Raw genomic sequence first — 12458 nt, 5'->3', positions numbered from 1 at the left:
TGAAGGAGGCATGGCTTTTTTCACCCCTAAGCTTGGAAGAACTTTAGAAATGTGCCCAGATATAAACATGAACACACATAATAACCTGGAGGCTAATGGCTTACTGACCCCTAGGACGTATGGTTTCCCTTCATTTAAGAAGACGGAGAGGAGAAGAGACATTTTCCCATTGCTTTCTGCTTTGGCCGTTCCATCACTGGCCACTGTAAAGCCAGAAAAGAAATCAATGGTAACTTATTGTCTAACAGCAAGAGCAAAGATGCACCCAACAGAATGAATGACTTTGGAAAGCTTCGTGTTTTTAAAGCGAAGGTGGTCAACAAAGTCAAAACCCAACCCCAATCTTTGGTCAAAACCAAATGTGTCATAGAATGGGATGATGTTCTTTGTTTTCAGAATACTGTCCATAAAGTTTAACTTGGTTTCCTGACTCCGGGAATAGCATTTAACTGTCCTTTCCCTTCTCCACTGCCTTCAGCTCCAACTCTGCATGGCTGGAAGGGAACTGAGCACAGTGTAAAGGAACAATAATTTGTTAAAAATGGAGAAAAGGGTCTTCTCCCTAAATAGCCACATGTTAAAAGTGATGCATGAGAATTTGCTCCAATTACAAAGCTCATTAGTACCTGGTTGGAAAACAAGGTTACACATATTTATGTGTATTTATGATATGTTATGTTTATTATATGTAACATTTGGTACACATCATTGGAGCATCTTATATATATTACCTATGATCTAATTTCTTTCTCCTGTGACCATTAAGTTTTCCCAACACTTCCTAGGGATTAAAAGAATACAAGAGACTGAAAGACACACCAAGTATTTATGAAACAGCACAGTGTACGGATGGGGGGTTTTGGTATAATATTTCTTAGAAAGTTGTCATTTCTTGGAACTTTCTACTTGTCTTCCACGGAAGCAAGAACACTTTTTATACCCTCTCACTAGCTGGACCAAAGAGACTGCCTATGAAAAGTAAATGGAACACTTACTGTGACATCTTTTGTGTAGCCATCTTTTGGGGGAAAAAATCAATTTTATCGCAGTGTACTCAACTTTTAAATCCATGGCAATGGATCTGGAGACACCTATTAACAAGGCCACCCATTTCCCTTGTCTGTGGTTTAAAACCATCACACACGCACCATCACACGCATGAGGGTGGAAAAATTCTGTCTCAAAGATCACGCTGCTTAGACTTGCCGGCAGTCACTGAAGAGATTTTGGCATCACTCAGGCAGGGTAAGGATCATTTTGTTTCTTTTTGACAATAACTCAGAAAATACACAAATTCTTTAAGTAAGCTTGATCTACAACTGCACTCACCTGTACCGTGAATTTTCTTCTCTAAAAAGCCAACTTCAGGATAATGTCAGCAATTGAAAGAAAGGAGTTTTGTAACCACGCTTGAACTTTGCAACTTTGCCTTCAGTGCATGCCCTCTGCCCTGGATTTTATATCGCTTCCCACACTCCCTCTCCCAGATAACAAAATCATTACAGCCTTAAGAAATCTTATTTATAAAGAGGCTTTTATACAAAGAGTTCATAACCCTGTCACATACCCATCAGGGTATTTTCAGCCAAACAGAAATGAAAGTTTATAATGACAAAATGGCAATAAATGAAACTCTATGTGGTTAATTAGGCAGGGGCAGATGTGATTTACAGTCAAAATCCTGATTCTTAGATGAATACTTTTTTTTTTTCCCCCTTCCAGTTTTACACACTGATGATAGGGACCTAAAGACAGACCTGGGTTTGAAATGACCTCCAATCTCCAAGCCTCGGGCGAGGGAGGCAAGGCGGAGGCCACTCACGAAGGGCAAGTGGTCCTGAAAAGAATACTTGTTCAAATTCTAGGGTGCTTCTATGGACTGAGAAGAAGGAATATGCTACTGGGGCAGAGAATAAAGCCCTTTTCTGAGCAAGGAATATAATACATGATACATATATTTAAATAGTATATAACCTTCACATTAATGTGATTTTGTACAAATGGTGCTCAAGAGTGCAGATTTGCAACAAGAGCTATCCCACAGAATATTGTAATTATTAGCGTACTCAACACTGAGACTTTCAAATGGACACAGGAGAAAAACATTTCTTGGTTTAGAAGGTTTCACTTAAAAACAAATAACTTACATGAAACCAGAGGCAATTAGTTTCAAAATTACCAAAACACAGTAATAATTTAGTCCTTATTTCAATTAACATATGGGAACGTAGATATGGCTTGTTCTCAGAGTACTCCTCAAAAGTCGTAATTAAAATTAATTAAATGTCAAATGCCTTAGGAGACCTCATTAATTAGTGGAATCCTGAGTGAATCTTTTTGTAGAGCAATTACTCTGAAAAATAGTCACTTCCAGATTAATCTTTTTAGTACCTACACCTGAATATTAATATGTCAGATTTATTTAAGAAAATCTGTCTTCTAATGCCTTTTCTAATGTTAACATTTGATACAGGGCAAAAGTCCAAACAAAATAAAATAGAAACTCAGTCAAATCGGTTCTCATAGCCACTTCCCTTAATTTGTAAGCAAACATCTTTTGATAGCTTTTTCCCAACTTTGGTAGTAATGCAACGTCTCTAATTCTTTGGGTGGATACCTCCAGGTGGTGCATGACACCTGGTCACACCATAATCTAGCCTAGCCACGCTGAGGAATAGAATTTGCCAAGGCAACTTGTCAGTACCCCCCCCACTCCTTTTTTTTAAAGATTTATTTATTTATTATTTATTTGTCAGAGAGAGAGAGAGAGAAAGAGAGGGAGGGAGAGCATGAACAGTGGAGCAGCAGGCAGAGGAACAAGCAAGCTCCCTGCTGAGCAAGGAGCCGGATGGGGGACTTGATCCCAGGACTCTGGGATTGTGACCTGAGCCGAAGGCAGACGCTTAACTATCGAGCCCCCCAGACATCCTGGCAACTTGTTAGTCTTAATATTTCTATACAGGTTTGTCTGGGAATTCCAGTTTCTTGACATGTGTTTGCAGCCTTAGAGCCGCATGTGGCTTCTTCACAGGTACTCTATAGCTCTTCCAAACCCCCAACTGTCCCCATGAAAGGATTACACAGTACTGGGGTCCAGGCTGCTGAGCATTTCTGTGTCTCTTCGATGAGTACAAATTTGGATCCACAGCTGGGTAACTAACATTGACACCTAACTTATCAAATGGGTATTTTAAAAGTCAGATGAAAAGAATGTTTTGTTATTTTTTAACCCAAGTAGGTTTCTGTAATACCTTAGAGACCAGGAAAACAAAGCTATCACACATGCTTTCCAATGTGTAGACCAAGGGGCCCTGCCTGGGTGCTGGGCTGACTGTGGAGGGAGAGGCGCCTGTTTCCGTCAGCCTCCTTGATTCTTTGTAGAGGCCTCATACCCTCACTAAAACCTCCCAAAATCATTTTCCGTCTGACCCTAAATTGGAATCTACCACATATTAAGTTACAGCTCTCATTTACTGAACACTTCCCAAGTGCCACGGACCAGTGCCAAATACTTGGTACAGTACAACGATGCAATGAAGAAGCTGTTATTCTCCCCACAGGAACTGACTCAGGGAGGTTAAGTATTTTGCCAAAGGTACGAAGCTACTATGTGGTAGAGTGAGGAAGATTCAAATCTGTGGCTTTTTTTTTTTTTTTTTTTTAAGTAGGCTTCACACCCAGCATGGTGCCCAACGCAGGGCTTGAACTCACGTCCTTGAGATCAAGCGTTGGATGCTTAACCGAGCCACCCAGGCATCCTTCAAATCCACAGCTCTTAACCTGATGTCCTAGGCCTCTAATTATCTACCACATAGTGTGGCTGATCACTTCTCTCCCCGCTTCTAGTTAAATTCCACAGAAAAGGGGAAATGAAGACTTCTGGGAGGCCTGGCATTTCTTCACATCTTCCCATCAATTGTCCAGCCTGTCTGAGGCAGAACAGATACTCCGACTCACTTCTGTAGAGCTCAGTCCATTTTTCCAAGCACCTACTGGACCAAATCCACCCTGTAAGTCTTATTTTTCCCAAAACCAACAACACACCGTGCTCCGTACCAGGGGCTTTATTTATGATGGACTTTCAGCCTTATTCAGTGAGTACGCCAGCAATCCGTCTTATGACAAATCCCTGCACCTAGTTTCTCTGGGGCTCTGGGGCACCCCTGTCGGGCACCACGGTTAACAAATTCATCATCAATCTGGCAGTAACACTTGGTTTAAACCAGTGGCTCACCACCTAGCTCCTTTTATGATTTTCTTTTCATGAACCTCAGGAATTGCTCTAATGTCAACAACCGAGCAAGAGTGAATGTACTTCTTTTCTTCTGTTACTGAAGAGGAGGGAGGAGCTTAATCCCTGGGTTCTGCGGTCCCCAGGTTGGATACTGCTGCATATATGGTTTCAGAAGAATCGCCATCCTGTGGTTTTGATAACGACTTGTAATTCAGTGTGCAGCCCAGAGCAGTCTGGGACTCAAACCTTCTATGTACAGAATTTTATGCAATATAAAGGCTTTCTATTATTGCTCTCCAAAGTGGCATTTTTTCAATATTGTCACTTGTTGAGTGTATCTGGGTAAATGTTTTAGACTGATCAGCCAGTACTCAGAAAATTAAGATTATGGATAGAGGCCCATGATGTTAGGAAGTAGAGGATGTGTTTAGAATAAACATATGAACCAAAAGGGTAATCCACTTAACAAGGACTGTCAGGTCATTCTGATCTGAGGGCCCTCTGTGCAATTTAAAAAAGGGACAATGTCACCATTCAGTGAGCTGGCGATGATTCCTCAGTTTGGGCTCATCTGCAACAATTCTGAGGGAGACAAGTGGCATCCCTCTTAAACTTGGAACTATGCTTACTTTCTCCCGGGATATTCCTGTTGGGAGGGGAACAGCCTCTCCTATTCTGGAGAAGTAAGTGGCAGAGTTTTGCTTTAAAAAAAAAAAAAAAACAATCTTTACATTCAACAATCTTTACAAAGTTACCTGAAGACTAGAACATAGCCCTAAACAGCCACATCAAATACAAAGTGAACGAGGGCTACACGGATGACTCAATCCACTGAGGATTTTCTATTTGGCCCCACCAGCCAGCTCTCCACTAAGTAAGATGTGGGGAGGAAAGTGCTGAACAGCATGACCCCGATGTGGCCAGAATTGTAGCACAATGAGGGAAACACAGTGGTACTGCTGAAGGGGAAAGATTTACTCTCCTGGTTACAGAAAGAAACAAAGCCCACCAAAATGTGCTGGAGACAGAGCACGAGCGTGGGTTACAACTTCGGACACTGAAGTGGGAAGTGAAGGAGGAAAGAAGAATCAGGAGAGAAGGGACCGGCCGGCATGCAATGGAGCCATTGTAGCCCTGGACGTTAACCCAACGGGGACACGCACTGTGGCAAACAGAGCGCATTTGCCAATTACCAGCTCTGCTTCCCTTACCATGAAAGACAGGCTTTCTCCAACTCTGTGCCATTGTTCCGGCACCTTTTACCCCTAAAGACCTGGTGGGAGTTGTCCCCTTCCCAGATGATGTCTCACTTGAAAGCTTATCACCATCTTTAATGATCAGGCAGGATAACTATTAGGTACACAGCGTGTCTTTCTCCTAGGACTCACCCCAGTGTAACTTTCCAAAGAAGTTTTATTTAATTCTGTGGGAGCGCTTGAATTTATGCCCCATTAAAGCTCCCTTTTGAAAATTACAAGCTGAAGCCACATCTAACAGTTACGACGTTTCTTTGGATCCCACATAGTTCCTAAAAATGGAAAACTCATTTCATGGTCAAAGAGCCCATAAAAAATATGACTTCATTTGAAATGCCCAACTTTTTTTTAAAGTAAATCAAGTGATTTCAGGTGTTTTAAAGTTTTTAAAAAAAAATTATAGCATTCTATAAACACTGGACATGCTCTGAAAAGAGTCTCTTGTAAGACACGACATCTGAGACTGGAGACTAACATTTTTTCTCCCCCTCTGAGATTTGCTTTTGCTTTCAAATTTAACTCTTGTATTTTTTAGTACCAAGGTCACGAATAGAGCCTCTTAATATTTATGTTCTTACTCATCTTTTATTACGCCACAGAAAAAACAAGTGGCGCTAGCCTCCTATTTCTAGACTTTGTTACATAATGACTTTGGGTATGACCATCATGGATGAGTCAATCCATCATTTAACCAACATAAGTCTCCACTATGTGCCAACTAGGACCAAAGTCCTATAGGAACAGTTCACACAGTCACACTCCTACTGAAGATCAGGGTTCCAAGTTTCCAGGAACATCAAGTATATAGTTGAGACACACTGAACACTGCTTACTTTCCAGGAGGACCATCCCCTTACTTTTTACCTGCTTTTGGGGGGCTGGGATGGGATGGGGGATCATCCTCTGACATGAATAAAAATACCAAGGACTCTAACTTCACCAAGATGCCCCTGAAATTTTTCACAGCCCCTACTAGGTACTGGGATCCCTGGGCTTGTGTCTTGAGGTCTACGGGAGATGCTCCAAAGAACAAGGAAAATCCAGATCTGCAATCTCTAGGGAGTTCTCGTGTCCTAGAGTGAACAGCTAGGGTGTGGGGGGGTCCCCCCTCAATAATCTCTGCAGCAATGAGGGCCCCATATGGACAGCGAAGTTCAGGGCTGTCTATGATGTGGCTCCAGCCTTTTCAACCATCACGGACCTTCATCCATTCTAGTCACCCTATTCTACTGACTCAAGAGCACTCCCTGTTTTCCCTTCACCTGTCCCAGCTTTCTTCCACATCTTTGCTCATGCTATTCTGTCTGGAATGCCCTTCTTTCTCACCTCTCTGTTCTTCCAACTCACGCGTGTTCTCTCAGTTCATTTAAAATGCCATCATCTCCACGAAGACTTCTCTCACGCATCACTCAACTAGAAGTTTCTTTTTCTGAATTCATTTTCCTCTGAATGAAGTCTATCTCTCTTCTATCGTTTATCACATTTTAACTTATATGACAGTCATTGCATTTCATCTGTTAACTTCCCTATAAAACTGAAAGATACCAGAGTCCAGAGTGCACGTCCTGTTTCTTGCATCCCACCCAGTATTTCTACGGGTTTGCAACTAGGTTCTGCACAGCTGCAGGGTTCCACAGAGGTGTCCCAAGACCACCACGGGGAGCAGAGAAAATAGACGCATATGGAGACATCCTCCCCCTAAATGTGCTTCAGTCAGGTAGGTCTGAACTCGTCTATTTACTGTGATTTGTGTAAGATTTTTTTTTTTTTTAAGGAGTCTGCTAGAGATAGGGGGGAAAAAACCCACTGCAGTAGCCACTGTCAAATAAACAAACAGAACTATACCCAACATCTCTAGCACTTTCTCAGTTCAGATATAATGAAATCCAATGATTAAAAACAAGGAGCAAAGGTTCAGAGTGCCTGTCAATCAAAGAACCCAGTCAAAACAGAGGGCCCTTTTTCCTGTCCCATACTGACCTTTTTTACAGTAAGATTTGACAGAAGCCCCTCGAGCCTTAACTGAGTTACGTTTAAGGTATTACCCAGAACCCGCTGTGGCTCGGGTTCTGCTCTGGTGTGTGTCTATGGACACAGGCACACCGACCATGCTTTGACCTCAGTGTAACTTCAGGGAAGTAGGAAGGGTTACAAATGACGCTGATGTCTCTTGATTCCTCCTCCCATCCCGCACCCCCCCTCCCCCAAATAAACCTACTCTTCCTTCAATCTGCCCCACCACTGTAACTGGCACTAATAACCACTCTGTTGCCCAGGCTAAAATTCTAGGAGTTTTCCTTGATTTCCCTCTTTCCTTCACTACCCACAACCAATTTATCAGCAAGTACTGCCCGGTCGTTCTGAAGCAGCTCGTTTCTCCCTGCCATCCATGGCTGCCCACTGCTACGGTTCAAGGCATCCTCATTTCGGACCTCCCCCAACCGTAATGCCTCTTCTCAGGTCTCCCACCGTCCGCCCCCTCCTCCCTATTATCCATTCTGCAGGCAGCAGCGAAAGGCATGTTCAAACCTCTTTTTCTTCAAAACTCTCAAGGTTTAAAAACTGGGAACTCCTAACTGGTAAAACTAAACTAGCCCGCGCTTCTATTTCATTCCAAATGAAGCAAATTTGCTCCTCCCAATCATTTCCCACCGGGAAGTTTCCCTCTCATTAAGAAAGAAGACAAGTTAGTCAGGTGACTGAGCAGAGAGATGGAAGGATCAACATCCCCTGAGAAGGGAAATGACTTACGGCTTCAGATTTGGGAGGCACTGGAGGTGGAGGTAGGGCGATCTCTGAAGACTTCATGGCTGCTCCCAGAGTTCCGGGCACAGGAAGAGGAGAGGTTGCACCTTTGGACCGGACGGAACCTCTGGACTGATCGCATCTGCTCTTCTCGCTCAGGGAACGCGTGAGAGGCTGATGGCTGGGCTTGCCGTCCTCCAGCCAGAGCTCTTCGTAAGGAAGCTCCGACTTCCCCAGGACGCCCGCCGATTCGTCACCAGCTTCCGGGAACAGGTAGTCGCTCCCACTGTCCCCCAGGTCCTGATAGGGCAAGATGTCGTGAGGGAAGGGCGCCCACTCCCCCCCCAGGTCCCTGCAGCCGTGGAGGTTCACCTCACTGTTGCCATGGAGATTGTTGCCATACACGCAGACGGAGAGCCGGTGGAAGGACTGCGTGAGCTCATCGCGGGCGTAGCTCAGAGAATTGGGCACGTGGTTGTGGCCAGAGCACCGGCCCTTCCTGGGGCTCTTGCAGTCCTCATTCCAGTCGGTCTTCACATCTCGGACAGCCCGGGAATACTCGTCGATGTCGAATTGTTCTTGGCAGATACCCAGCCAGTGATGCACCAGGGTCTCGGGCCACACGTCTCCCTTTACCAAGTGTTCCGGGAGGCTGAACTTGGGGACCGTCAGGTGCAAAGGGAAGTGCATGGGGAGGATCTTGTTGCTCCGTAGCGCACAGCAAACCACCACTGTCTTGGTCTGGATGTTGACGAACTTGTAGCGGTGCCCCTCGCGGATGAAGTGGAGGTCATAGGGGTTCCTGGGCGGAGGGCTGGGCACCGTCACGTTCACGGGGAGCCTGGTTTTCTCCACAATGTTGCGGATGGTGTGCTCGCCCTCCTGCATCTGAAGTTCTAGGGGACTGCGGGTGCTAAATCTGCCCTTGCACTGGAATGGCAGGCTAATGCTTTCATTGGTTCTGTGATTCATGCAGATCAGGCATGGCATTTTGCCCTTTCCCAGCTTGCTGATGGAGTTGAGCTTGCCGATCTTTTTGAAGATTGTGTTGAGTCGTGACTTTTCCTTGAAAGTCTTTGCGTACAGGATTTCTGCCTGCCCCATGAGAGTGAGTTCATCCCCAGTACAGAGGGTGATATTATAAACTTCGGTGTCCTCATTGCATTCACCCGAAGCAACCTGCAACAGGAGAAATCCGTTCTACGTTAGCTGCCTTCAGTCCATTCCCGCACAAGAGCAGGCAACTTGCCATGAAGACACACAAGCACGTGCACAAAGGAAAATGCTGTTCCCGTACTAAATTTAGCCACTCCATTTCTTTTATAATATTTATATGGCTAACAGTAACAAGAAGATATTCCTTTAGACTTGTAAAAACATACTTTGTTCTGAAGAAATAAGCAATCTGTTCGTTAGTAAAAATTTGGGAAATAGAGAGAAAAGACTCAAGAAGAAAGTAACACCCACGGGCCTGATTCAGAAATAGCCACCGTTATAATGGTTTGGTAAACATTCTTCCAGTTTCTTTGTCCACGTAGAGCAGCCTATCATATGGATAATTATTTTGGGATAGTAATATCATTCTGTCTCTTCAGCTATTAAAAAAAAAATGCTTTCACAAACACCACTGTAGAATATTCCTTTTTTTTAACTATTAAAAAATTTTTTTTAAAGATTTTATTCATTTTATTTGTCAGAGAGAGAGAGAGAGCGAGCGAGCGCACAAACAGAGGAAGAAGCAGGCAGAAGGAGAAGCAAGATCCCCGCCAAGCAGGGAGCCTGATGCAGGACTCGATCCCAGGACCCTGGGATCAAGCCCCACATCGGGCTCTCTGCTCAGCAGGGAGCCTGCTTCCCCCCACCCCCTTCTCTCTCTGCCTGCATCTCTGCCTCCTTGTGATCTCTATCTGTCAAATAAATAAATAAAATCCTTAAAAAATATTTATGAAATTTTCTAAAGTTGGAATTGGGAGAGAGGATGTAAAAATGTTTTATTTCTCCCTGTCCTTTAATTTTATTAAACAAACTATTCATGTTCTTTGGCAGAAATATTAGAAAATATAGATGCAAAGGATGAACAAATTCTATAGTCTTACCACTAAAGATAATCTATGTTAACAATTATATAAATATATAAATTTATATATATAATTATATAAATGTATATATAAATATATACATTTATATATATAATTATATCTATCTATCTATATTTATTTATATATAAATGTACATATATAAATTTATATAAATAGAGAAAAAGAAATGAGATGCGTCATCTCTCTTGGAAATTTTTAAGTACATGCATACAATTTTGTTACTTTTTTTCTCACTATTTTCATTTTCTCCTGTTAGGTATACACCTTCGGTTATAATACTGAGCTTATGCATCTGATTATCTGGGCATATGCCTTAATTTTTCTGACTAGTTCCTTATTGTTAGACAGATGGGTTTTCCCAATGTTTAGCAATTTTGAATAGTACTGCAATGAAATTTTTTTTTAAAGATTTTATTTATTTATTTGACAGAGAGATCACAAGTAGATGGAGAGGCAGGCAGAGAGAGAAAGAGAGAGAGGGAAGCAGGCTCCTTGCTGAGCAGAGAGCCCGATGCGGGACTCGATCCCAGGACCCTGAGATCATGACCTGAGCCGAAGGCAGCAGCTTAACCCACTGAGCCACCAGGCGCCCTGCAATGAATTTTTTTACGGTTCAACTATTTCCTTAGGATAAAGGCCCAGAAGCAGCATTGCATGGGCAAAGCTATCAATACCTATTTGGAAGGTCTAATATGCATTTCCTATTGCGCTTCCTCAATGTTATATTTACTCACACTTCTCCCACTTTATGAAATTACAGGTCTCTCCATATCCATGCTTAATGAGTTTAATGTCTGCCAATATTAAAGGTAGAGCACATATACTGCATTTATTTATTCACATTTTATTTGATTATTAGGGTAGTGAATCTATTTTGGTACTCATGTATCTGGCCATTTAGATCTCTTCCTTGTGAATGTCTGTTTGTGCCCTTCACCTATTTTTTTCTATTGGGACGGTCATCTTATTGATTATTTTTTGTCATGTGAATATCATCGATTCTATATATTTTCCAATTTGTTGCATGAATTTCAACTTTATAACTTCTGTAAGAGCTAAAGTTTTTTCTTCCTATGTAGCAAACTTTTTCAAAATTTTCCTTTGTAATTTCATTCTTGGGCAGTATGCTTCTACTAGTGAGATGACATAAATCAGTAGTTCTGAGTTAGGGGTGATTTTGCCCTGTCTTCCCCAGCCCCTGGGGACTTTTGACCATGTCTGGAGACATTTCTTGATTGTCATGGCTGGGAAGGTGCTACTTACATCTAGCAGACCAGGTATGTTGCTAAACATGGAACAATGAACAGAACAGCCTCTCACAGCCAAGAATTATCTAGTCCAGATTTCAGTAGTGCTGAGGTTGAGAAAAACTGAGATGATTAATTATTTTCTTCTAGAATTTTGATGGTTTCACTTTTTAACTATTTAACTGATTTAATTAAAATTTCTTTGATGGACTATTAAAGGTAGAGATCGAACTTTAGTTTTTTCTTAAAGATTTATCTATTTACGGGGGGGAGGGGCAGAGAGCAACAGTCTTAAACAGACTCCACACTGAGCACAGCGCCCAACGGGGGGCTTCATTTCACGACTCTGAGATCACAACCTGAGGGGGAACCAAGAGTAGGATGCTTAATCGACTGTGCCACCTAGGCACCCCCAACTTTAGTACTTTCAACAGCTAACTGACTGTCCAGTATACTTCTGAAATAACTCTCTCTTTTCATCACGGATTTGAAGTGCTACGTTGATCATGTACTAAATTTATAAAACACATACACTCATTCGTATACTTATATTTGCAACTACTATAAGGCCATTTATCCAAATGACCGTTCTATTTTCTCATCATAACTATACTGTTTCAATTTCTCCATCTTTATCTTACATGTTCAGATTTGATACAAAAACCCTCATTTGTAGTTATTCCAACTCAAAAAGTTTTTTGGATGTCAAGAAACAAGAGAAGCAAAGTCAAAATCAAGTAACAGTCTGAGAGAAAATATGTGCAATATTTTCACAAGAGTGAACCTCCCTAATACATAAGCAACTTTTAAGACATGACCAGAACGCCTCCAGAAAAACAGGTGAAAGTCATGAAAAACCAAGTCACTAAAAAAAGGC

The 12458-nt window shown here is 42.4% G+C and overlaps 1 protein-coding gene across 2 annotated transcripts in view; it reads right to left on the bottom strand.

The window, feature by feature from the left end:
- Positions 1–12458, bottom strand: part of GAREM1 (GRB2 associated regulator of MAPK1 subtype 1) — a 197920-nt gene that overhangs the window by 10459 nt on the left and 175003 nt on the right. For both annotated transcript variants that reach the window (XM_032859677.1, XM_032859678.1), the window contains exon 4: positions 8242–9414. In XM_032859677.1, the coding sequence (XP_032715568.1) occupies positions 8242–9414 (1173 nt within the window). The remainder of the gene's footprint in view (positions 1–8241; positions 9415–12458) is intronic.

Source organism: Lontra canadensis, unplaced genomic scaffold (genome assembly GCF_010015895.1).
Source record: "Lontra canadensis isolate GAN:19392208 unplaced genomic scaffold, GSC_riverotter_1.0 scaffold17, whole genome shotgun sequence".
NCBI classification, from domain to species: domain Eukaryota; kingdom Metazoa; phylum Chordata; class Mammalia; order Carnivora; family Mustelidae; genus Lontra; species Lontra canadensis.
This window is presented reverse-complemented; position numbering and strand designations above follow the sequence as displayed.